The following is a 27,917-nucleotide window of genomic DNA, read 5'->3' as shown; positions in this document are numbered from 1 at the left end:
AGAGGAATGGAAAAATCCCTATCTGTAGATCAGCCTTTCTCAGTCTTGGCAAGTTTAAGATGGGCAAACTTCATGCTGCCTGGGGAATTCTGGGAAATGAAGTCCATGCACCTTAAAGTTGCCAAAGTTGAGAAGAATGGGTCTCGACTAGAGTTTAGGATTTTCCATTCCTGTTTTAGTTAGAGTTTGGTGAAATTAAATAAATCAGTTGTGCTTTCCTTAACAAATAGTGATTAAACCAATATGAACTTTTTGTGAGAAACTGAAATTAAAAGTTGATCTGGGGCTTTGATGATTAGATATGGGGTTATGGAAATAATGTAAAATGTTAATCTTAGAGTAAGAGTTTGATACATTTTTTACTTATATCTTTATCAAAGAAAGTTGGAAGTCATTCTTTTTCAGTTTTCTTTCTTTTCCTCTTTCTTTCTTACACTTTCACTCTTTTTCTTTCCTGAGCCTTTTCTTTTTTCAAATCTGTTCTTTATTTGTTTACCCTTTAGCTTTTTTTTTTTTTAATGTATGAAGGATCAAAGACTCAGCCATTATAATTCTACATTCCTTATTTAAAGAAATCATACCAAAATTTAGAATGAAATCCACTGGGAGCCATCTCATATAAGGCAGGCTCTGAGTGCCTCTAACCAAAAAGTGTTTATCGAGAGAAGAGAACATTTGTAGCTCAGAGTTGAACTGTGGGCTTCTTGGTGCTGTCTGAACTTGATGGTTTTCTTGCAGATGTTTCATTACCAAACTAGCTAACATCATCAGTACTAGAAGGGAGTGGAGTCTGCTCTTATATTCATATACTAGTGGCTTACCCTGTCAGTGTTGATCCGTTGCTTCACAAAAAGTGTTTTGATTGGTGCCAGGTCTCTACAGCCTCAATCAGAGAAGGGCTATTCTGCACCCCTCCCTCAAATGTTATTTAAAATGTAGAGTTTCCCAGCATTCCTTTAGGAACCTCCAACATGCAAGCTGGGGTTACTCATCCTAAAATGAATCTTCTTTACCCGGAGCTTCAAAATTTGCTGTTTGCTAGGAAAATGTATAGCTAAAAGTCAATCTACATTTAGTCTGCATCTGACTTTGGGGCTATTTCTTCATAACCAAACAAAAGTGTATTTTCTGTGCAGTTCACACCCCTTGCTCACTGGGTCAGGATGTCACAAAGCAACACGATTCAGGAAATAGAAACTCTATACCAGTTAAAATGAAATTTTACGAAAAGCATTAGTAGGGGAAAAGAACAGCATCACAGAAGACCTACTGGCTTGCTTTGCTTTCTCTGCATAGCTGGTAGTCAGATCTTCATCGACAGGATACTCCACAGGACCTATCATGGGGATCAAGTGCCGCTCTGCTCGAATTGTCCTAGTTGCATGTGGAAGGAGCATAGCTTCAGGGGGAACCTCCGTCTCTTCAGATAAGGATGGATGTAGCAAAACGTCACTCGCTGAGAAAGCTGCATCTGTATAGTTTTCTGGGTGAAACACAATCTCCCTCTTAGCCACTCCGCCAAGCCCTTCTCCTTCTCCACCTTGTGCCACCACTTCAGGTGTGCTGTCATAGCCACTCTGCTCAGAGACTTCATCCTGGGGCTCACCCACTTTGGTATTTGGTCCCCCTGGGGGAGAACGGGGAGTCTTCTTGCGAGCTCTCCGATGCTTTTCTTGGGTGATGTTATCAGCATCACTGTCTGTCTCAGCATAGTATGCTTCACTGTTTGGCGGGGAGGTCATGTTCTCCAGGAGCTGCTGCCTCTGGGACGGCTCAGCTTCTGGGGCACTTCGGGGCTCTCCTGTTTCAGAACTGTGTCCCTGGGAGGCTCGGTTTAGTGGTGAAGCAAGTGAGGCAGCTTGCAATTGCTTAGGAGAAGGGGAGCGCAGCAATCTTGCCCCAGACATGCCTCTGGTCGTTGCCCTGAAGAGATCAGAAAAGGAAGAGAACTTTAGTCAGTTAGGTAGGTTACAAGATCCACTTCTGAACCATTACTTTTTGTATCTGTTCATCCTACTGGCCACTGGGATGAAACTGTGAAGATTCCCTTTTTTGCCAAAAGTTTTTTATCTTTTTAACATACATATAATATAATCCAAAGTATACCATTACATCTTAATAAACATTTTTTGAATATTCAATAATATATCAATTCCTCTTGACATCAAGCCTCGTCAATTTTTATTTGCTCTTCTGCTTTCTATACACCATATCATAGTCTATTTCATCTTCAACCGTTCTCCTCTCCCTCTCTCCTCCTCCCTACCTCCTTTCTTCCTTCTACCATCTCTCTCTTCTCTACTTCCCCTTGCTCTCTCCCTCGCCTCTCCCTTCTTTCCACACCTTCCCTTTCTCCTACTCCTTTCCTCCCTTTTACTTCCCTCTCTCCTGTCTCCTCTCTCTCTCTTTCCCTCTCTTTATCTCCCTTCCATTCTCTATTTTACGTGGTGTATTTCTGCCTTTTAGCAAACCCCATTTAATACCAGTGGCATTAATAATTATATTCCAAAAGAAAAAAAAACTACTTCCCATATTACTATTTTTTCTTTTAAAGGTATACCTTTATACGAATTCCATTTGTTTCCTCTCTCCCGCCCCCCGAAATCTCTTTTTTGGCTGAAGTGCAAGATGGATTTAAGTTTCCAGCTATCCTCATAATACTGTTACATAGTTATACATCATTAAGCGCCCATATTTTTGGTCTCATGTTGTAACTTTAAATATATATTGTTAGGCATATTTCCAAATTCCCCTTCCATTTTTTTCTCTCCTCTGGTAACTTTCGCAACTAATATTTTTCTTATTTGTAACCAGATATAAACATTTCACAGGAACCGGATCACGGTATGTTCATCCTACCCTGAACTGATACTGTACTCAAAGCCTGTTGGGCAAGATGGCCTTCAAATTCTGTTATTTTATATTTGGGAAAGCTTATCTACTGCTTTATATTAACTTCCATGCAATATTGTACCTCCTTCCAGCATAGTTACTATTAAAGAACTGGTAACATGCCATACCATGATTTACAGACATCTGTAATGCTGCCATGGATCTTCCATGGGTCTTGGGGGCGGGGAGAGAAACAAAGAATGTGTGGCTATAACAGAACTTGTTTGAAATAGAATTGCTCTTCTCAGCTTAGCTGCTGGGAATCCCTGAGACTCTCCAGTTGTACCAATTTTACATTAGCAGCTGCCGGTTTGAATGACATCACAGCTCGTCTTGTTCCTTATTTGTTTCTAACTCAATCACTTAAACCACCTGCATCATCTGCAAGGATTCTTTCCCTATGATTGCTAACTTTCTTTAAGAGCTTTTCCTGTGGATTTTATCAAATATTTTTTAAAAGTAACATTCAGGATATTTATAAGATTATGTAACATATCTTCATCTGCAAGATTTTTAACAATTTGCTGAGACTGAGAGAACATACTAATTTGTAAGATATATATATATATATATATAACACATAGTATATTCAAAGCTTTTATCTTCTAGATTTCTTAGAAATGTTAAATGTGAAACTAATACTACACACGTGTGTGTGTGTGTGTGCGCGCACACACACACACACACACACACACACACAGTCTCACTTGATCCTAAAGTCCATATCCCAATGCAGTTACACCAAACAATTTTTAAAAAGTATTAGTTTGACAACATTTCTAAAGTAAGAAATCTAGGATGAATATAGACAATGTATTGCATTGAATCTACTGCATATCATGGAATTGCAGTTCAGGCATAATATCCACAATATTAAGGGCCCTACATCCCGGATACTCTGGCATTGCACAATACCAGCAACTAGATTTTAAAAGACACTCTGGGTGTTATTTTGAAATTTGCATAGAACAATAAGTCTGACATCCTGCTTAGAAGAGACTATCAAAATGCTATGAATTGACTAAGTGGGCTTCAGCCTGGCCTAAATGCTTGTGCATTAGAGTCTCATAGATCTCATTCTGGTATGAACATTTCCACAAAATATACACAATAAATATCAGAGCAGAACCTGGCATTGCTTTGTACTGTGATCTTTCCATGTATGCCTTTTGCCTGAGTGGAGGAGAGAGATAATTGGTGACATTTGTGAAATCAGGTATGGTTCCACCAGAACTTTATGGAAAGCATTCAATGGTGCTGCTGTAGTTAAAAATGCTGAATTCATCCAAATGGTTTGAAGTAATCAATCTTTCGTTCAGCCCCACCAGTGGTTTTCTTACCTTGTAACAAGAATGCTGAGGGTGCTACTGGAAGAATCGATGATCTGCATGGTGGTGGCATGGGAGAGGCCAGCACATGGCTTTCCATTAACAGATAAAAGTTCATCGTTTTCCCTTAGGCCTCCACGACAGGCTTTACTTCTCTTGCGAATCTAAAAAATGGAAAGTGAAGTAGGGATCAGCAGTCCAGAAGTGCTCCCCATCACTTACTCAACTTTTCAACAGGGAGTGAGTGAGTCTTGGGCAGAAGTCCAGTTAGGCATATCTACTGGGTATGATAAAAGTAAAATCAACATGGTGGCCATGATGGTGTGGTGCAAGTTCTACCCATTTTTATATTGCACATTTAAAAATGGGTGGGAGTTTCCCTCACAGCCTCACGGCCACCCTCAGGATAATTTCCGACCCTTTTTTTATAATATAAATAAATAAATAAATAGTTGCATAATTAAGGTGACCAACTTTTTTACAATGAAAAGGAGGACAAATAAATTGGAAAAAATATATCGTAAATAAAAGAAATATTTCATTCATTGCAACAATAATACACTAAAATATGATATATGCATAATAAAAACATTTGCAACATTTTATATTGTAATTATGCTTACATGCCTGTTAATTATTATTTAAATGAGTACTTTTCCATTGAATTAATATTAATATTTTAATATTTTTTGTCAATGTATCATCTTCTAAGAATATATTGGAAATATCCTTCATATTGAATTTTACGGCAAGTGCTGCAGCTAGAGTATCAACATTCAATCTCGATTTCTCACTTTCTCACCAAAAATCATTGGCAATTGAAAAAAAAACTCTTTCAACTGCTGCATTAGTTCCAGGGCAGCACAATGTAAATTGAACAAGTATAAATAAATGTTCACATGGAATATGTTCGTTTTTGAAATGGCTGAAAATATCTTTTATCAATTTCAACGTGTTGATTTTCCCATTGTATTAATTTTTCAGAATTTAAATATACATTCAGTCTTCTAATTTCTTCAAAGAGACAATTGTCGTCTATTTTAATGTCTAGCATTTCTTTAGATAAAAATTCAACACAAGATTCAATATCTGTTCAATATACTTGCGATGAAGTAAAAAAAACACCATTAAAAACTGTTTAATAAAATACGTCACATAATGCGCAACAGATTAGCCTTCAAATATCAAAAAGGAGGACATGTAGGAGGACACTTTTCGAGGGAGGACAGAACTTACAAAAGAAGGACTGTCCTCCCTAAAGGAGGACGGTTGGTCACCTTACATAATGTCTAGGTGTTGCCAGTAACACAATGTCCTAAATACTGTTGCTGGTGGGAAGCTATTTTAACTATTAAAATGTTTTAAAACATAACATATAACAGTTATCATTAACAAGTACTCAGATTAAAAAAAATTCACAAATAGAAGCTGAGTAGGCAAAAATGTAACTGGTCATTCTAGGTGGTCAGGAGTTGCAGACCCAGGGCCTGAGGCTGTTGTTATGCAATGCGAGGTCCGTTGTTAATAAGGCCCCCCTCATTCACGACCTAATCTCGGAGGGGGAGCCAGACGTCGCGGGAATAACAGAGACCTGGTTGGGCCACGAGGGAGGTTTACCCCTCGTGGAAATGTGCCCACCAGGCTACCGAGCATTTCACCAGCCTAGGGCCCAGGGAAGGGGCGGTGGGGTGGCAGCAATTATTCGGGAGGACTTAGAGCCGAGGGAGTCTACTGTGCCACAGACGTCCGGATGTGAATCCCTTGTTGTGAAATGGGGCCCTGGGAGACAGTTGGGCCTGCTGATAGTATACCTGGCTCCTCGCTATACATCAGCGGCCCTGCCTGAACTCCTCGAGCTGATCGCATCGGTGGCGGTTGAGACCCCCAAACTTTTAGTGATGGGGGATTTTAAGCTACCATTGATGGGAGAAGCATCAGAGGGGGTTCGGGTGTTCATGGCTTCCATGACAGCCATGGACCTGACTCAATTGATTCAGGGCCCGACACACGAGGGAGGTCACACCCTGGACCTTGTTTTTGTCTCTGGCCAGTGGTTGAGTGATCTGGGAGGAGGGGATTTAACCATCACTCCCCTGTCATGGTCAGATCACTCACTCCTTCGTCTTGACTTCCCTGGTGCTATCTCCCGCTGCGGGGAGGCGGAACCGGAAAGCATTAGATGGTTCCGCCCCAGGCGCCTGATGGAACCGGATAGGTTCCAGACGGAGCTTGGGCCACCACCTGTAACCTTGACCCGCCCCCGGGTAGAGGACCTGGTGGTCGCGTGGAATAATGCGACTACCGGGGCCTTGAACCGGGTGGCGCCTTTGCGGCCTCTCCGGCGGCAACGATCCACCCTGGCCCCTTGGTTTACCGAGGAGCTAAGGGTGATGAAATGCCGCAAGAGACGCCTAGAGAGTCGTTGGAGATCCTCCCGTTCCGAATTTGATCGAACACAGGCACGAGCCCATTTAAGGACGTACCTTGTGGTATTGAGAGTGGCCAAACGCCAATATTGTGCCACTCTCATTGCATCCGCAGAGAACCGCCCTGCCGCCCTGTTTCGGGTGTCCCGCTCCCTCTTGTTTCAGAGGCCGCGGGAGGCCCCTCTACAGGGCAGAGCAGAGGAATTTGGGAAATATCTGCAGGATAAAATGGCTCAAATCCGGAAGGATTGGGTCCCTGTCAGTGGTTCAATGGAGACGTCCGTGGCGAGTCTTGAGGAATCGACCTGGGAGGAGTTTGACTTGGTTGCCATCGAGGATTTGGACAGAATGCGTGGACGACTGCGACCCACCACATGTTTATTGGACCCGTGCCCCTCCTGGCTTGTACTGGCATCCTGGGAGGTTACACGAGACTGGCTCCTGGGCCTAGTGAATGCTTCGTTGAGCGAGGGGTCTCTCCCGGCCGCCTTGAAAGAGGCGGTGGTGAGACCCTTGCTCAAGAAGCCTTCCCTGGACCCTCTGGAGCTGGCCAATTATCGTCCTGTCTCCAACCTTCCCTTTTTGGCGAAGGTTGTAGAGAGTGTGGTGGCTTACCAGTTTCCACGACATCTGGAGGAAAATGATTATCTAGACCCGCGCCAGTCCGGCTTCCGCCCCGGTCACAGCACGGAGACGGCCTTGGTCGCGTTGGTGGATGATCTCTGGAGGGCCAGAGATAGAGGTTGCTCCTCTATCCTGGTCCTATTAGACCTCTCGGCGGCTTTTGATACCATCGACCATGGTATCCTGCTGTGCCGGCTGGAGGGGTTGGGTGTCCGGGGCACCGTTTTGCGGTGGTTCGGCTCCTACCTTTCTGGCCGGGCGCAGCGTGTGTTGGCAGGGGAGGAGAGGTCGACCCTACGCCCCCTTACTTGTGGGGTACCACAGGGGTCGGTCCTCTCGCCACTCCTGTTCAACACATATATGAAGCCGCTGGGTGAGATCATCCGTGGTTTCGGGGTGGGATATCATCTGTACGCTGATGATACTCAGCTGTACTTTTCCACCCCGAACCACCCCAACGAGGCCATCGAAGTGATGTCCCGGTGTGTGGAAGCCGTACGGATCTGGATGGATGACAACCGACTCAAACTCAACCCCTCCAAGACGGAGTGGCTGTGGGTACCAGCTCCCCGGTTCAGCCAATTAATTCCATCATTGGCCATCGGGGGCATTCAACTCGCCCCCGTGGAGCGGGCGCGCAATTTGGGCGTCCTCCTGGATGCCTGGCTGTCCATGGATGACCATGTGACAGCCGTGGCAAGGGGGGCGTTCCACCAGGTTCGCCTGGTGCGCCAATTGCGCCCCCTACTGGACCGGGACGCCTTATGCACGGTCACTCATGCGCTGGTGACGTCTCGCTTGGACTACTGTAACGCTCTCTACATGGGGCTTCCCTTGAAATGCACCCGGAGACTACAGTTGGTCCAGAACGCAGCCGCGCGGGTAATTATGGGGAGTACTAGGTACTCCCATGTGACACCGTTCCTGCGCGAGCTGCACTGGCTTCCTGTGGTCTATCGGGTGCGTTTCAAGGTTTTGATAATGATCTTCAAAGCGCTCCATGGCTCAGGACCTAGTTACTTGCGGGATCGTATTCTGCCCCATACATCCCTGCGACCAATCCGCTCGCACAGAGACGGTCTCCTCCAGGTGCCGTCCACCAGGCAGTGCTGGGGGCCGGCGCCTAGGAGTAGAGCCTTCTCTGTGGCGGGCCCAGCCCTGTGGAATGACCTCCCCCCGGATATTAGGAATACCTCTGACCTCCGCTCCTTTCGTGTAAAGCTCAAGACCCATCTATTTCAAGTAGCTGGCCTGGCTCAACTTTGATCCAACTATATCGCTCCTGACGGGTTTTTTATTTGGGGTATTTTAATTGTATTCAATTATTTAGGGGTTTTTATACATTGTGTTTTTAATTGTTTTTATTCATCAGCTCACCTCCTCCTTGTATATGTCTTGTATATGTCTTGGTATACGTTTTTGTTATATGTATGTCTGTCTATATATTTATTTCCTATGTTTTATTGTATGCCGCCCCGAGTCTTTCGGGAGAGGGTGCGGCTAAGAAATAAATATTTATTATTATTATTATATTATTATTGCCTTGAAAAAGGTTTCACAGGAGAGACAGTGAGAGCCAACAGAGAAATGCAAACAGAAGTCAACTGGCAGTAAGACAACTCTTGCCCACACAAGTTGTCTCGTTGAGGGTTTGTCAGTCGTACAGATCAGGAAATCAACTCCCCAGGAAGGGAAAGAATATTTTTACTGAGATTGGCAATGATAATAGAATATTGCAGATCTAATTGGGCTGAACCTCTTACTCTTTTTTATATTCCTGTGAATTAGGAAGGTGTCTGTCCTGAATATTCTGTCTGTTGTGGGCTTAAGATGTTTCACCTATTGCTACTTTAGTAATGGAGCTTATGTTCTAGAGGTTTTGCTAGAAGAGGAAGCACTGATTATTTTAAATAAATTAATTTGCACCCCATTGTGAGAAAAAGAGTGTTTGCCCATGCAAGGTCCCCCTTTTCAGAGGCTTTAAGAATTACTGCCACTCATATAATCAATAACAATACGCCTCAGCCAAAGGACATAGAATTCAAGGCTAAATGTTGTGCCCATAGATGCCTTTTGTTTTAACTTCTTTAAGAAGCTGGTAAGTATATAGGTCTGTGTGCCATGGGTAACGAAATAACAGAATAACAAAGTTGGAAGGGACCGTGGAGATCCAGTCTCCTTCCTGCCCCCAGCTCAAGCAGGAAACCCTATACCATTTCAGACGAATGGTTGTCCAATTTCTTCTTTAAAACTTCCAGTGTTGAACCATTCACAACTTCTGGAGGTGATTTGTTCTACTGATTAATTGTTCTCACTGTCAGGAAATTTCTCCTTAGTTCCAGGTTGCTTCTCTCCTTGATTAGTTTCCATCCATTGCTTCTTGTCCTGCCTTCAGATGCTTTGGTAAGATCAGGAACAACCCAGGCAAACCCAAGGACTACGGTAAGCCAACTTCCCAATTCTAGTTTTTAAGTCTGTAGCTACATTAAAGAATCTAGCACAGAGCACATCTAGCATTTAGCACATCTAAAAGGGTTTTATGAGGAGGTTAAAAGCCTTGAAAGCCTTCAAGGATACAGATTCAAATTCACCCATCAACACATGCAATACACTGATCAGCTAAGGCATTTGTAGGGTTACCAAAGATTACTAGCAAAAGAGGACATGCCATCCATCAGGCATAATATTAAAATCAAATATTGTCCAGTTTTTTAAAATGTCTTTTTTTAATGGACTGTTCTCACTATAGTAGTCATTCAAACTTTCAATAATTATGACCTTGTAAATTGTGTTTCTTCCTTTCCCTCACCCATCTACAGATTCAATTCAAATAGAATTTGAATTCAGAGATTTTCAGAGATGTATCTATGTTGAAAGTTGAACAGTCAAAACCAGGGGTTTAACAAGTTGGCCAAAGGCAGGGGTGGGCTGCTGTGGGTTTGCAGAGGTTCGGGAGAACCTCTAACTAAGATTCTGTGCAGTTCGGACAACCCCCAAATCCCACTCCTGGCTTGCCCCACCCACCCATCCCTTACCCGGAGTCCCCACACGGCCCGTTTTGGATGCAGGTAAGTTCAGGGCATGCGCAGAGGCTCGGGGAGGGCAAAAAACGGGCCTACCTACCATTTCTGGCCTCTGCAGGGCCTCTGGAGTCTGGGGAGGCCATTTTCACCCTACCGGAGGCTCAAGGAAAGACTCCGGAGCCCGGGGAGGGCAAAAACACCCCCCCACACCATGGTGCAGGAGGCCAAGTAAGCCATGCCTACCATGGCCACACACACCCAGCAACCGGGCAGAGAACCCCTTGCTAAAATTTTTGAAGCCCACCATTGACCAGAGGGTATGATTTATGACATTTGTATTATGTCATTAACTCTTTTATGATATTTTTAAAATGTTTTATAAAATTTGCTAAATTTTAATTCCCTTGGAGTCATGGATCCACTGAGTCATTGATGCATTCTGTAAGTTGAGGTATTCTAATTCAAAAATTGTTGCACTATGATGCCCAATTAAAGGTTACAGATATGAGAGCCTTAGTATTTAGATATTCCTGCTGCTTGCAAGAAGAGGCAGGAAAAATAATGTTCCTTTGAAGAATGTGATGGGCAGTCATTCGTGGTAACAAGATGGGCCTACATATACTCTTGTTCCTAAGTAAAATAGACCCATAAAATACTCCAATTTCCATGCTGAGGGGCACAGTAAGATTCATGAAGCAGTAAAGCCATACAATCAAAGACAATGATGCCCCCAGAGCTGAAAGACATGATCAAAATCAAATAAACAACCTTTGAATCATTCTCATTTGATATGTCTCTGCTTTTGCCCTGAAGTGCTTTTTAAAAGGCAGGAGGAAAATGGACTCATTAGAGCTGTGGTGTTGGAGAAGGTTTCTGCACATTCCTTGGACAGCAAAGATGACAAACAAGGAACTACTGGAGCACATAAAACCAGACATATTGCCAGAAGGGAAAAACACAAAATTCTGCCTTATTTATTTCAGCCATGTCACACAATCAAACTCATTGGAAAAGGCAGTTCTGCTGAGAATGGTCAGAGCTAAAAGGAAACAAGGTCACCAAAAAACCCAGACACCATCAAAGCCAACACCAGCCAGAGAATAAGAAAACTGAAAGAAGCTGTACAAGATTGACATCACTTTTTAAATAGCTGAACTGAAAGCAAAATGCTTTCTAAATAATACCATTTTGCACTTTGTGTTTAGGTTTATAAAGAATCAGCTGCTGTTCTAGGCTCTCCTGAATCAATCCCCCAGAATCTGCCATGGCATAGGGCCCCAACAGTTTTTAAGATTTTTTTTTAAATCCTGCTTTAATTATTTTTATAAATAATTTAAGATGGTGAACATATCAAACTTCTTGCTGTTTTGCACACAAGAATCCTGTGTGGTGGATTGCACTAAGAAATAGCAGCTGGTCCAAAATCATCCAGTTGACTTTTATGACTAAAGCAGGATTAAAACTCAGTTTCCTAATTTCTAACCTGGAATTCTGGAATGAATAAGGCATGGTGCTTTCTTGCTAGGGAAGACCTACCGTATTTGTCGGAGTATACCTTTTTCCCTCAAAAAAGAGGCTGAAAATCTGGGTGAGTCTTATACACTGAATATAGCATTTTTGGCCAACCAGAATCCCGCCCCCTTTGCAAAAATGAATGTGCACAGCTTTTAGGAGGCTTCCAGAGTGCTCCTGGGGGCTGGGGAAGGCAAAAATGAGCAAAAAATGGGTCATTTTTGCTTGTTTTGCCCCCCCCCCAATCCCCAGAAGCACTCTATAAGTTTCTTAAAAGCTATGCATGCCCTTTTTAAAAAAAACAAACGGGCCTGTTTTTGCAAAAAATGGGCCATTTTTGGGAGGTCTGCAGAGTGCAAAAACTTTTTTTTTAATTTGCCTCTTCAAAATCTTGGTGCATCTTATACTCCGAAAAATATGGTACCTAATCAGAATCATGTCATTAGAGAACATACTGAGAGAGTGAACTCTGATGGTCTGACCATTTGAGACAGGGCAATCTAGCAAAATATTTGGGCAGCGTGCCTTTACCTGTACAGAGCAGCATAAGGATAGGGAAATCTCTAAAACTTTGCCAGTACAGAGCAGCATAAGGATAGGGAAATCTCTAAAAATGACGCCCAGACATTGTTGGGCTAATGTTGAGAGATCCCCAAATCTACACTTCCAAAATGCCAAGCACCAATAGAAGCGCTGACCACAACTTCTAAGTTATGCTATTAACAAAAGCCTTTAGAAAGGCTGTTTGCTGAAGGAAGGTTAAAAGCACAACTTACAATTGTTGAACTCATCAAATTTACAGACAACACTAGTTGGAGAGAATATCCAAAACTTTAGAAGATAGTGGTGGGCTTCAAATAAATTAACAACCGGTTCCCTGCCCTAATGACCGGCTGGGTAGGCATGGCTGGGTGGTGATGTGAGTGAGTGGGTGCGGCCAACTTGATGTCACTCACATCAAGGGGTGCTTAGTTTCGCCCAGCCTCTCGCGACCATGGGGATGCTGCAATGGTCATAAGTGTGAAAAACAATCATAAGTCACTTCTTTCAGTGCCACTGTAACTTTGAATGGTCACTAAAAAAGCTGTTGTAAAGCGCAAAGTGCACCCGCAGCGAACCAGCAGTAATGCCGGCAGCAATCCACCCCTGCACCACAGGTATGAGCCAGCAGTGTGCCAAAATAAGCCAAAACATCTCTAGCTACTGCATCACCAAAGGGATAATTTCAAGTTCACATGAAGTGATAGCACCATTTTATATTGCACTAGTGAGGCCACACATGGAATACGGCATCCAGTTCTGGTCACCACAATACAGAAAAGAGGCTGAAACTCTGGAAATAGTGCAGAGAAGAGCAACAAAGATGATTTAGGGGACTGGAGGCTGAAACATATGATGAATGGTTGCAGGCACTTGGTATGCTAGTCTAATTAAGAGAAAGACTTGGGGTGACATGATAGCACTCTTCCAATGTTTGAGAGGCTGCCAGAAAGATGAAGGGGCAACCCATTCTCCAAGGTACCTGAGGGCAAGACAAGACAGAATGGATGGAAACTTAACAAGATCTAATCTAGAATTAAGGAGAAATTTCATGAAAGAAGAATTAATCAGTGGAACAGTTTGCCTCCAGAAGTTCTGGGTACTCTATCACTGAAGATTTTTCAGAAGAAATTGGACAACTGTTTATTCAGAGTGGTATAGAGTATCCTATTCAAATAGGGGGTTGGACAAGAAGACTTCCAGAGTACCTTCAAAACCTTTTATTGTATGTTCTGATTAGGAAATATAATAAAGAAACCACAATTGATACAGTAGGACTGGAAAGTATTAATCAATCAAGTTAAAAATGATAATTAAAGATGCAGAGAGCCATTAAGAGTTTCAACTTTCTTTAATTAATAACAACTTGGAGTAATTGTAATTTGGATTGCAGGACCAGCAATGTAGATTACACCACCTACACAGTAGTCCCTATTAAAAATTGCCACCCACACAGCTTAAATGGAAGGCAATTGGCTCCTTAAGAGTTTAGCTTCACATCTGGCACAATCCTGAGTGTCTCTACAGCAAAAGTGTAATATCTGTTCTTATCAGTTTGAAATGGAGACAAGAATAAAGGGAAAGTATCTGTTTTGGGAGCTATGACCTGGCTAGGAATTTGTTGGACTTTGATCAGTCTCTGGTGTCCAGCTCCTGCTGCAATCTTAAAATAGCTGTAGCCCATTCCATCTGCTGCATCTATTAGCACAAGTGCCATCACCCTGGCCTTTCTCAGTCTTTGCCCTTCCCCTGCCTTTAACATTTTAAAACAAATGTGGAATGAGAACATGAAACCATAGATCAAGCAGCAGAGCAAGCAGTTCTCCTCCTGGCCTTACCCAACTACAAGTCCTTCCGCCTTTTTGTTCCTTTCTTCCTAATTTTCTCAGAAGAGCATCCAGGCCTCAAAAGCATGAAATGGGGAAGGCGAGGCAAGAGTGCCTATGGCTATGTCAGGAATGGGATTGATTAAAACCCAAATGCCCCAAAGCCAGACAGCGTGTGCATCCCCAGGCAAGGGAGTTTCTCGGGATTGACAGCTTGACTGCACCCAAATAAATGGAGCCCAGAACATAAAATGTCTTGATATGATTGCCAAGAAAATAATATTTTTGATATAAATCTTTCATACAGTCTCTTTGATATACTGTATTCTTCGGACTATAACACACACCGGAGTATAAGATGCACCATGATTTTGAAGAGGTACATTTAAAAAAAAAAGTTTTTGCACTCTGCAGGCCTCCCAAACCCTCTCCACGCCTCGTTTTTTGCAAAATAAAAAAAAAAGTCATGCAAAACTTTGGGAGGCTCTTAGAATGCTCCTGGGGGCTGGGCGGGGGGGGCATAAATGAGCAAAAATGGCTCATTTTTTGCTCGTTTTTGCCCTCCCCAGCCCCCAGGGGCACTCTGGAAGCCTCCTAAAGGCTATGCAGGGCCATTTTTGCAAAGGGGGCAGGGTTTTGGTAGGCCAAAAATGCTGCATTCAGTGTATAAGACACACCCAGATTTTCACCCTCTTTTTTGAGGGAAAAAGGTGTGTCTTATACTCTGAAAAATACAGTAAATATTGTGATATAAGTCTAACTGATTCCTTCCCTGAGTCTTATTTCTATGTTTCTGTCTGCTTTATTTATGTATCTGTCTGAAACATGATAATTTCCTCTTGTTTTTATATCCCTACAATAGGTAATCATCTGCCATGCTCTTCCACAAGAGACCCAGGTGAGTGTCTGATTGGGACTTAACTAAGTAGATAACATCATCATGAGGTGAGCAGAGAAGGAAGACACTGGAAATAAATTTAAGCAAAAGAAATGATCCACATAGTGACAATTCTAATAACCATTAATATACAGTAATATAATTGACAAATATCATGGCATTCCATCCCTTTTAATGGACAAGCCATTTGGGTCAGGAAATCTATGCCCTGCTCAGTGTAAGGTTCCAAATTAAAATACCATCAACAGAAATTAGTTTTTAAAATCTATCATCTGGCTTAAGTTTCAGAAATAGAATAAATGCAAAATTATTTACTTAGGCAAAATAACTCAAAGGCACTGGTACAGAATTAAAAAAAAAATTGCCCAGCAATGTCTGTGAAAAAAGACTTGGAGTCAGAGAATGTAAATTTAGAAAAGATGTCTGAGATCATCCAGTCCAAATCCTTGCCCAAAATTAATTCAGGTTATGCAAAATCTGCTTAAATAAGTCTTCGGTCATGAAAAATCAATCTCCTAAGGCAAATGTTCCATTGTCAAAGAGGGCTTATCACTGAAAATTATTTAGCATGGCCAAACACATTGTTTCTTGGCAAAACTGACAAACTCTCTCCTATTTCCTACATGACATTGATTGAGATAGTTGAACAGTTAGCAAATTTTCTTTCAGTTTTGACTTCCTGAAGGGTAGATATATGCAACACTTCCATTTGGTCCTAATATATACACACATAAACATACACAGAGATATAGATACAGTATAGGTATATTCCTAGATCCCTTGTAACAGGGTTGAAATTCAGCTGGTTCTGACCAGAACTTGAGTACTTCGGAGGACCGGAAAATACCACCTCTGGCGGTCCCCAGAGGAGGATGGGAATGGAGATTTTGCAGTATCCTTCCTGTTGGGGATGTAACCCTAGGCTTGGCTTGGCAATGTATATAAGCTATGATTACTGTTACTTTAAATGCTTAAGAGATGTAATTGGTTGGTTACCTCAAGCAGCCATAAGAGGGAGCCAGAATGGCTGTTAACTCTCTGTTTGTTAGACGCTGGTCGGTGTATTGTGAGGTATTGTGGTTTGCTACTGTTAGCTATATTTTGTGTGTTAGACTGACTATTTTTATAACTGAATTACTGAACCATGTATGACTTAACCGGACTCTGAATACTTCTACATTTCTACATAGTAAACTACTATATTTTTATACTATTCAGTGTCTCTGTATGCTGGTTTTTGCGTGTTCCACCATATCACTCTCATTACGCTTCTCTGCATACTCGCTCTCCTAACGGGGAGCTTAATTATTTAACACTTCCCCTGGAGTGGGGTGGGAATGGAGATTTTGCAGTATCCTTCCCCTGGAGTGGGGAGGGAATGGAGATTTTGGAGTAACCTTCCCCTGCCACGCCCACCAAGCACACCCACAGAACCGGTAGTAAAAAAATTGAATTTCACCACTGCCTTGTAATTTTTGTTCTCCTCTGGAGGTGCTCCAGTTTGTCCAGAAATGGACAGAGTATTTGAGGTATAGCTTAACCAACATGAATATAGAACAACAATGATTTCTACAGATCTTGACCATGTACTTCTGCCAATACACTGTAAGTACTTGACTTATAACCAGTGGTGGAATTCAGCTGGTTTGCACTGGTTCAGCCAAATCGGTTGTTAAATTGCCCACCCACCACTATCAAAGTGGATCCTGGATGCTGCGCTGCAATAGAGAAACGGGCAATGGAGCAGCTGGCGCGAGGGAAGGAGAAGGCCCTTTCCCTCCTCCTTCCCTCATGCCAGCCACTCTGTTTGCCCATTTTTCCATTGCAATGCAGCACAGTGCCCAGGATCCACTTTGATAGGGAGAGGCAATTTAACAATCAGTTCGCACAGGGTCAGGTTGGCCATTGTGGAAGGATCCCCCCACGTGCAGTGGAGGTGGAGGACGGGATTGGGCCATGCCTCTCACAACAGCCAACCTGACCCTGTGTGAACTAGTTGTTAAACTATTTGAATTCCCCCCACTGCTTACAATCATTTGCTTAGTGACCATTTGAAGTTACAATGCAGGGGTGGTATTCAGCAGGTTCTGGAGACGAGTTCTGGAGAACTGTTAGCGGAAATTTTGAGTCATTCGGAGAACCGGTAAATACCACCTCTTACTGGCCCTGCCCCCATCTATTCTCTACCTCCCGAGTCCCAGCTGATCAGGAGGGAATGGAGGTGTCAGCGTTCCAAATACCATGCATGAAATCAATCAGAGAACAAGGCAGAATCATCCTTAAAGTTCCAATTTAAGCATACAGGCATGTTGGCATCGTACTGTGGAATTCCAACTCTGATTCTCTTCCTGGAATTCCACCCAGTTGAAAGTTCATGATCTATTCCCACACCCCATAATCCATCACATGTTCCAATCATCATCTTCCACGCTGGCATCTACACCCCTCTGCTTCCGGTCAGGTGTCGAGGTGCAGAGACAAAAGATGACCTTGAGCTTCTATAAAAGAATGACAACAAAACATTCCACAATTCTACTCCTTTCTATTCCCCCCTCCCAACTACTACACTAATGAAACAGCATAGGAAATTATGAGAAAGTGTGGCAGGCCAAAGATCCTAAAAGGAACATAACTACAGGCCTAACAGGAGGTTTTACAGTATCCTTCTCCCGCCACGCCCACAGAACTGGTAGTAAAAAATTGTGAATCCCACCACTGTTCCAATGGCACTGAAAAAAGTGACATTATTAGTTTTCACACTTACAATTGTTGTAGGATCCCAGTGGCCACCGGATCAGAATTTGGGAGCTTAGCAACAGGCATATATTTATGACAGTTGCATTGTTCTGGGCCCAAGTGATCACAATTTGTAAGCTTCCCAGCCAGCTTCTGACAAGGAAAGTCGATAGAGGAAGCCAGATTCACTTAACGACTGCATAGTTCACTTAACAACTGCAGTAATTCACTGAACTGTTGCAAAAAAAGGTAGTAAAATAGGGCACAATTCAGTGAGCAGCTACCTTGTTTACCAATGGAAATTTTGGGCTCTACTGTGGTCAAAGACTTCCCTGAAGCCTGGAAGTGCCATTTTTTTCAGCTGCATCACACATGCTCACGTTCCATTTGTGATTCGCCTAAGTCATCCACATCCTTTTGTAAGTATGGCTGCCCAGTGCAGTTCCTTTTTCTTTTGGTCTTCTACTCTTGTTCCTTTGATTTTTCTTAACCCACTGATGTATAGTTCATCTTGTTGGTCCCAACTTGTTAAGATCCTCCTCAATCTTGATCCTGTCCTGTATCATGTTTGCTAGTCCTCTTATCATGCAGGGACTTTAAATATATTGTCCAAAAAACTAATAACCAATGTTTTTGAAGAAGTATTAATTGTAACATTTATTTTAAATTAAATAATTGTTTAAAGTTGCCTTGCAGGGGTTGTTCTTGTTAAATCCATGCTGGCTTCGGCTATGGAACGTTTTCTTTTTAAAATGTTCACAATGTTATCAGCATCGAATTAACCAATTTGTAGTTACTGGGTCTTCTTTCTTCCTTCTTTTTGAAAGCAGGGATAAAATTAATCAGCTCAACATGCACAGCCTTTTGGAAACCTCAGAGCATCAAGGGGTGTGAAAGACCTGTATTAGTCTTGGATGAGTCCATCCTTGATTCAAAAGGATGGTCCAAAGAGCTGTTAGCACTTCTCGGGTGCCTGATGAAGGGCCCTAGGGAAGAAAGCCATGTTCTGTTTTCTTATGTTCTATATATTGCAATAAGAGAGGGCAGTCTTCGCATTTTGAACATTAGCCTAATAATGATCAGAATCATAAGACAATTGTGAGATGCTGAAAAGGCTGAAAACCTGAACATTTATGCCCCTCAGAAAGATTCAAGTCAGATATAGAAGGGGAAATTATTATTATTAACCCTGGTAATAATTATTATATCTATATTAAAGTTTAAGTAAATGTAAATAACATGAAATTTAGTTCTTGCCCTGTCACCAGAAAGTAAATATGGTCCTAACGCATATCCATCATATGGTGCAACACAAGACAGAATGGATTACACCAAATGCCATCCAGGTGTCTAACAGAGTTTCACATTGTACGGAAAGTTCAGCTAGAGAAAAGGAGAGAGCAAGTGCCAGGAAGGCCCCATAGTCCCATGAATGAACTCCGCTCAGAGACTACTTCTTACCAATAGCAATGCCTTGGGGTAACCCAAAACAGAGGAGGAAAGAGGACAAGTAAGTCTTTTTCTGGCTATGAAATAGTAGGAGAGAGAAAGAGAGCCTTGAGTGAAAGATAGTGTTTTTGAGAAAGGTAATTTTACTATGGATTTGTAGTTGGTTTTTAATCTACCCTTTTGCTTCCTATTCAGGTTCTTCCCATAGTATTTCTCATTTCTTAGAGCAGGAAAATATAGATTTAAAAGAGAAAAATTGTGTTCTGTGGTTTGAACTTCACCTCTGTTTGAAAATGAGCAAATGCTGAATTTATTTCTGTGGAAAAAGGTACTTTGTGATTGGCTGCAGAGACATAAAAAGATACTGGAAATGTTTAGGGTTAGAGTGAAGCATTTTTGCTTATACTTTAAAGATTTTGGTAAAAAAAAAAAGAGGTGACAAAATACCACGAGACAAACCTAGAGTACAGGCTATTTTCACATAACACTAAGCCACAAATTAGCCAACCATATTTCAGTTTAATTTGTTGTGCTGTTTGATTAATCCCACGTGTCATGCAAAGCTCAGAAAAAAGGGCAAAACTTTCTTGTTGGGATCAGCATGTTATGCCGAACCCAAGGCCCAGGTAATGTGAATCATTCTCCTTTCCATGACCTCTTGAGTATCATGGAGTACTCCTCAGATGGGAAGAGAGGCTGAACTACTCTATGGAAACCGTGTCTCTAAAAACCAGGCCAGCAATGAGTCTGAGCCAGAATCGGTCCCTTGAGCAGAGGAGGGGGAGAAGGAGAAGAAACAGCTAAGCAGATGATAGCAACAGCAGCAACATCAGGTGGCCACTGAGTGCTGAAGTGCTCAGTTCCAAGAGAAAGACATGAAGGGAACTAAAGAACAACTGGATCTGCCTTTGCAGTTGAGAAGATGAGAAAGCAGCAACTTCCAGTACAGCTTGCTTGAGATCAGTCATCCCATTGTTAGGCTGTGCAATTTAATGCTCTTGTCCCTTGAACCCTAATTGCCTGGCAGACGTTTTTGCCCAAGATTCTTTTCTGCCTCGACCCCAGTCTTACCTTTGTCCTGCAGACCTGCCTCATAGAGCCTGACTATTCCTGATGTTAATTCTGGACTGGTTGATGGTTGCAACAAATGGCTTTTGCAAGGAGACTTTCACTACATTGCCTTCACAACTCCTACAGATGAACTACACTTCACAACACCCAGCCCTCAATCCTGACACCCAAATAGGACAATGTGTATTTCCTATCCATATTTGCACAAAAAAGGGTTACATTATTTCTGTTCTTAATGCAAAAAAAGTTTTAAAAAATTACTGCAGTAAAAAATACGATGGGAAAAGGAGCATAGCAAAACGTTTACAATTGAGTAACAATTATAACTTTAACTTAAATTTCATAAATGAAGTAGGACAACAGCTGTAAATAGTTTAGTCTGTAAGTCCCGACTCATCCTGCCTTCTAATTTCTCTCATCATCATGGCCTTGCCATGGAAGGAAGGAACACCTAAAATGGGATTAAGCTAAGTCATACATACTATGATGATGATACATACCGTACATACATGCATGCATACATACATACACAAGATGATTCACATCTGTTGTACAGATTTTGTTCATGGGGAGAGAAAAATGTGTGTGCTGGGTTTTTTGACTTGAAACTAGGGAGATGTGATGAGGCCTTCATTTATTGGCAGTGGTTATAAATTGGCCAAAATATCCCCACTCACCTTTTGCCAAAAAAGAACCTTCTAATTGGTTGCCAGTTTTCAGTGAGCTGCTAATTCTCTGAAGAAAAGGACTATCACATCCACATAACTAAAATGGTGAGAACAGTTCATTTATACTCTGCTTCATTTCAGTTCTGAAATTAGGTGCCATTAGAGAACAGTAGTGGAAGTATTGTCTGGCCAGTTATTACAGACATGTTTGTGTTACCACAACATTTAATGCGTGTTTCCTAAGAATCGTACATGTAATGATTTTAGTATCAGCTGTAGATTGTTTGCATGTTTATTATTAATTTAAATAGATCTACAGATCTGCTATAGCTTCTATAGATTCATAGACAGAAAAGCAATATGGGAATAAAATGCATTCGAGATTTCATAAATCATCTGATACTTCACAGAAGAGAAAGCATTAGACAGTACAGTGCAACTCTGATATAATTAATATTATGCCATCACCATAGGTTCTGTTGGAAACAATTTGCTTTTATAAGACAAGATTTGTATATTGCATTGGTTACCGAGTGGTTTAATTTTAGGACGATGTGGATAAAGTTTATGCATACAGATTAATTTGATTCTATGGCAGATACAGATCTAGTTTAAAAGTTCTCAAGGGGAAACATTTTCCTAAACAACTTTCAGGGCACAAACTCATCAGTGAGTTCTGATGAGGACCAAAGAACTCTGGAATTAAAGCAACATTGCCACTGCCTTTTTTAAAATTCCATGTTTGTTTTCAACACTTTTCAGATCCTAATGACCATACATGGTTTGTGTATTTTTGACCCAATTTTTAAAAACCTGGTAGCTTAAACAGTTGAGTTCGAGTTGAAAAATGTATATGGGTAAAAATAATGCTTTAAATCTTGAATTATAGATTTGGAAGATGTACTCATTACAGTAGACACTACTTGGAAGAGGTAATCCATCTGCATAAGAGAAATTGCAAAATACTTTAAGATTTTGTTGCCATCTACCTTTTTTTTTAAAGAAGTTGTACTGTATTTGGAATTAAATTGACCTGTTATTGGAGGGGGAAAGTTAAATAAATTGTACAATAAAATTTAGAAATATCCATTTGGGGAACAGCACATTTTGGTTCTTATTTAGCACATTACTTTCAGTCTTTGAAGATTAAATTTTAAAATGTGCTTCTTCACCTAATAAAACTTAGTAGCATGGTAATAAAATGCTGGCTGCAGATATCATACAGACTTTGGGAACAATGTATTTATTTGAAATTTTGGATAATTTGCATGTACAACAAGCAGAGATATTTAAAGTCCAAGGAAGACTATTGGAGTTCTGAAAATAAACGACTTGGAATGGAGCAAATAGATTCCCATCACTTTCCCCAGTGTCTGTGTCTACAGCAGAGAGCTAAAAGGTCCTACCTTGGATACTTGGAGGGGTCTGTCCTGTTCAGCGCCTCCCTGTAAGCGGAAGCCCCAGGGGCCTCCTCCAGAGAGAGTTACAAGCACCTCTTCTTTGTCTTCGGCTCCCATCACCTCAGTACCCCTTTTGTGTGTGTGACAAACACCTTGACTGCAAAATAAATATCCAGCTCTTAGAGGAGCTACTTGTCCATTGCTACTTGTCCATTGCTGCAAGTAGCATCTACCTTCTCTAGTCCCTCCCAAGGTTTGATTCTCTCTGCCCCACCCCCATCCTTTTCCCAGGCACAGAAAAGCCCAACACCCGATACTCTTCCAAATGTCCAGCTGCTGAGCAGACCATTGCTAGGCATTTCATACCCCTTTTGGTAAGACGCCAGAGTTATTTGCACATGTATCTTGTCAATCTCACTCTCTGTCCTCTCCACCTCCTGGCGAAACAGATCCTGGATGTCTCACTCCAGACTCATGGCTGAAAATAGCTCACCTCCTGTCTTTCTAGAGCTTTGTCTCATTCTTTTCCAGCTGGGGAGGACTTGATTTAAGCACTGCAATAAAACCTAGAATTACAAAAGCTCCTGAAAGATTTCTCTGCTGTTACTTCTTGCCCTCATAAGAAATCTTTTTTCTTTGTTTACTTTTGTTTCACCACCATCAAAGCCACCTCTGTTTCTGGCAATGAGTGAAGTGGGAAGCTTATCTGGGCAACACACTACAATGAGTGGGATTTGCCAGTCATTTCAGTAGGGCTCATAGAGCTTTTTCCTTCGGATAGTGTAATGCGCAAGTATGGTTGTGCACGCTCTATATATAGTAACGTAGTATTATGCAACAATCCATGAACAAAGTAACAAGGTGACTTTTACTTTTTTAAAAATGAAATAGTACATTAATTGGCTTATCAGTTATTATGGGAGATAAACTTTGCATTAAGTGGGAGATCAATCTAGCTAACAACTTTGGTATCCAAAAGGTAGAGAAGGGAGCTAGAGGGGAGCCAGTGACATGCAGTCAGGTGAGGCAAGTGAGGCACAGCCTCACCACTCTCATCGTGAAAAGAAAAAAAATGTAAAAGGAAAAAGGCGAGAGCTGAGGTCAGGCTGAGCTAGTTACTGCCTCACCGTGGATGACTCTGCTTAACTGTTAAAAAAAACCTCTTAAAAAGCACCCTCTACTATGAGGCAGGAGAACTGCATGCGTACTACAGCATGGCTCTTTGCCTGGCTTCCTGCCTCCTCCTATGGTCTCCTCAGTGCTCGCTTGTGCTCTCCCTCCCCAAGTGTAGTTTGATTGCAAGCAGAGCCACGTTGCGGGGCAGATGTGTGTGCTACAGCATGGCTCTTTGCCTGGCTTCCTGCCTCCTCCTGTGGTCTCCTCACTGGTGCTCTCCCTCCCCAAGTGTAGTGACTTCCACTCCAGGCCCCCATTCATTTCTCTCTCTCACACACACAGCTGGATAAAACTATATAAAAATCTAGCCCAGCTTCACTGATTACAAGTTTGAAAAGGCAACGTGGCTCCACCTGCAATCAAACTACACTTGGGGAGGGAGAGCACAAGCGAGCACAGAGGAGACCACAGGAGGAGGCAGGAAGCCAGGCAAAGAGCCATGCTGTAGTACACACACTTCCCCCCAGCCTCTTTCTTTTGGAAGGCTCGGATCGGCTCCCCTCCGGCTTCTCTGCCTCTCCTCTCATCCCAGCCTGCCAGCAGGAGGTGAGTGGGTGGGCTTTATTGTGTTCCAGGCATTTCCCACCCAGACAGCAGGCTGCATTTGCAATGGTGGAGGTGTTTGGGGAAGGCAACAGGGGAATGGGGGGGATGGCAGAGGAACTGCTTTCAAGCCACAGGAAAAGATATCCAATCCAACTTTTGTGTGTGTGTGGGTTTGTTTGAGAGTGAGTGAGAGAGGGAAGGGGGTAGGAGAGATAGTCCAATCCAACTTCTGTGTGTGTGTGTGTGTGTGTGTGTGTGTGTGTTTGAGAGAGGGGGAGGAAGGGAGAGGGGGAGGAAGGAGGGGAAGGGAGAAGAAAAAGAAAAAGAAAGAAGGAGCAAAGGAGAAAAACAAATGCTGTCGCTTTAAATCGGAACTGAGCATGCCTGGCTGTGGAATTCTGGGAGTTGAAGTCCACAAGTCTAAAAATATTTGAAACCCAGCACTGTGTCAGTGCCTCACCAGTCATAAACCTCACCGCACGTCACTGAGGGAAACTACACTGGATTTTATTCTAATAGAGAAGAAATGATAGGGAGGGGGGTGTTAAAGTTGCAGGAACCTTGGGGAGAATGACCATGTCATATTAGAATTAAATATAATGCAGAAACCCTCAATAGAGCAAAATCACACCAGAGTCCTAGACTTTAAATGATCTGATTTCAACAAACCTAGAGAGAGCTTGGGAAGAACACCATGGATGAGTATCTTAAAAGGGAAAACAACCCAAGAAATTGGGGAAACTCTAAAGCAGGGATGTCAAACTTGATTTCATTGAGGGCCGCATCAGGGTTGTGTTCAACCTTGGAGGGGAGGGGCATGCATGGTGGGTGTGGCATGGGACTTGGGGGAGCACCTATGGTGGTCAAGTGCTAAGGCAGGACTTCCGTGAGACCCTCCTTCACTCTCATTATACAGGAAGTCTTGAGTTAGTAATGTAATAGCGCCTGCCAATTACATTCATAACCCAAGGATTCGTTTAATTGAATCGTTAAATCAACATAACCACTTCCTGCTTTCCCCAATGCATTTGTTAATCGAATGTACATGAGGTATCTCAGAGTGGGGAAGAGCCTGCGGGGCCTAGTGCTGGCCATTCATATCCTTCCCCAATCCACTGAGATACCTCATGCTCCCCTGGGGTCCCAACAATTGCTTCCCTACCCATCCTGCCTGACCAGGTCTCCACAGACTGGGCCTGCTTTGCTAGCATCCCAGATTCCACTTACTCCTCCCCACAACATTTCCCATGGATGACTTACCATATTTTTCGGAGTATAAGATGCACTGCCACCCTTGCCCTTGGGGCTCTTCTTGCAGGACATGCTGGCTGGCGCTGCTTCAGGGCACCCCGGCTGCCGTATCCTCCACACGCAGCCCCCCAAAAAAGACTGTTTTCTTTTTAAAAAACGCCTCTGCAGACAATCTTGAAAACCTGCGAGGTTGCTTTCGGAGGGGGCAGACAGGCAGCATTCCCCCCCCCCACCTCCTGTCCCTGGGTGCCTGCAACCTCAGAGCCTGCAGCAACTTGCACAGTAAAGGCAATTAAGAACTTCTTACGCTTGTGAGAAGATTTTCTTTACAGTGCAAATGCTTGCTTTAAGGCTGCAGGCTCCGAAGCTGCAGGCACCCAGGGAGAGGGGCAGGGGGAAATGCTGCCTGTCTGCCCCCTCCCAAAGCAACCTCACAGGTTTTCAAGATCGTCTGCAGAGGCGTTTTTTAAAAAGAAAACCCTGAAAAAGCCACAAGATCTGGAGAGATGGGCAGGCGGTCTTTTGGAGAGGGGGAAATCCCCAGAACCAGGTTGCCCAGCCAGCACCCTGAAGAGGTCTGTGTGAGGCTCCGGTGACTGCAAAGCACGTCACAAGGGGCAGAAGTCCCCTAACCCAGCGGGGAGCCTAAGCAAAGGAGGAGGCGGAGAGCTGGGCGGAGGAAGGGGGAAACTATTGCTACTGCTGGAGCTGCATTGCCCTGCTGGGTTCGAAGACTTCTGCCCCTCATGCCAGGGGCAATGCAGCTCCAGCAGTAGCAATAGTTTCCCCCTTCCTCCGCCCAGCTCTCCGCCTCCTCCTTTGCAGCCACTGGAGCCCTGCACAGACCTCTTTGGGCAATCTGGTTCTGGGGAGGAGGGATTCCTCCCAGCACCCCAAAGAGGCCTGTACAGAGCTCAGGCGGCTGCAGAGTGTGTCACAAGGGGCAGAAGTCCCCGAACCCAGCAGGACAATGCAGTTGTCTGCATTGGAACCCTCGATAGGGTTTCCTTCCTCCAACCAGCTCTTCACCTCCTCCTTTGCTTAGGCTCTCCGCTGGCTCTGAGACTGCAGGCCCCGAGGGATGGAGGGGAATGTTGCCCATCTTCCCCCTCCGAAAGCAACATCGGAGGTTTTCAAGATCGTCTGGAGAGGCGTTTTTTAAAAAGAAAACCCCGAAAAAGCCACAAGATCTGGAGAGACGGGCAGTCTGTATTATTTTGCATGGGGGGGGGGCGGAAATCCCCAGAACCAAGTTGCCCAGTATCCCAAAGAAGGCGGTGCAGGGCTCCAGCAGCTGCAAAGTGCAGCAGAAGGGGCAGAAGTCCCCAACCCAGCGGGGCAATGCAGCTCCAGCAGTAGCATCGCAGCTTCTTGAAGCAGCATGCCGCCCTGATTAACCTACCTTATGGCACCCTCTGCAGCCCGCTCTGCATGGAGTCGAGTTGGTGGCAGGCAGCCCTTGCTAGAGTTTCCCCCTTCCCCCGCCCAGCTCTCTGCCTCCTCCTTTGCTTAGGCTCCCCGCTGGGCTCGGGGGCTTCTGTCCCTCCTGCCACACTTTGCAAGCATGGTGCAGACAGGCGGGGAGAAAGAGAGAGAGATTGAGTGGCAACCGGGTGGGCGGGGGCAGGGAGCAGGGGGGGCGGGGCAGGCCTGGGGAGGGAGCGTTCCAGTACCGGGCCTCTGGAAGAAGGGGTACGGGAAGGCATGCTAAATTTCACCATCCGGTACGGCTGTACTGGCCCATACCGGCCCGTACTGGCCCGTACCAGCCCGTACCAGCAGAAACCCACCCCTGCATCTCACTTTCTTAAAGCTTCACAGGCTTCTGATTAAAAGACTTTGGCTTCTCTGCCATGTGTGGCTCAGCCTCTTCTGGAGCTCTTCAAAAAGTACAGTAAGTACAGTAAAGCCATGGGAAATGGGGTGGGGAGGGCTGGATCCGACCCATAGTGGCTCCTTTTCAGCCTATAAAAGGCCAGGGGAGGCCTCTGAAGGCCCAAACAGATCCTCGGAGGGCTGGATCCGACTCATAGAGGTTCCTTTTCAGCCTGTAACAGGCCAGGGGAGGCCTCTGGAGGCCCAAATGGCGCCTCAGAGGGCTGGATCTGACCCACAGAGGCTCCATTTCGGCCATCAATGGGCCAGGGGAGGCCTCTGAAGGCCCTGCATGGCCTGTTTTTGGCTGGCAGAGTACTGCAGGAGACCAAAAAGGAATTGCTGTTTTGGCCGAAGAGGCACCACAGCCTTTGATATTTCCAGATTTGAGCACCCTGTGGGCAGGATTAGGCCCATGGACCTTGAGCTTGATAGCCCTGCTCTAAAAAATATGATTATAAAAGCTCAGAAGAAAAAGAAATCCAAGAAGATGGATTACATCCCAGTATTCTGAAGGAACTGGCAGATATTATCTGAGAACCATTGTACTATATTTTTCAAAGATCTTGGAATACCAGGGAAGTACCAGAGGTCTGGAAAAGAGCTGATGTGATCCACATTTTCAATAAAGGGGGGGGAAAACTGATCTAGGAAACTACAGACCAATCAGCCTGAC

General features: G+C 43.6%; 1 protein-coding gene across 3 annotated transcripts in view; it reads right to left on the bottom strand.

Annotated features, from left to right (window-relative positions):
- SYNPO2L (synaptopodin 2 like) overlaps window positions 1–27,917 on the bottom strand; it is a 78,415-nt gene that overhangs the window by 36,951 nt on the left and 13,547 nt on the right. For 2 of the 3 annotated variants that reach the window (XM_081955483.1, XM_081955484.1), the window contains exons 2-3: window positions 4,233–4,384; window positions 1,271–1,923 (exon numbers count right to left, since the gene is read on the bottom strand). In XM_081955483.1, the coding sequence (XP_081811609.1) occupies window positions 1,271–1,923; window positions 4,233–4,384 (805 nt within the window). Of the gene's footprint in view, window positions 1–1,270; window positions 1,924–4,232; window positions 4,385–22,399; window positions 22,551–27,917 lie in introns of all 3 variants that reach the window. The other variant, XM_081955482.1, reaches the window with a different exon arrangement.

Source organism: Natrix helvetica (assembly GCF_964273705.1).
Source record: "Natrix helvetica genome assembly, chromosome: 5".
Classification (NCBI taxonomy): domain Eukaryota; kingdom Metazoa; phylum Chordata; class Lepidosauria; order Squamata; family Natricidae; genus Natrix; species Natrix helvetica.
The sequence above is the reverse complement of the archived record's forward strand: the minus strand, read 5'-3'. Positions and strand labels throughout refer to the sequence as shown.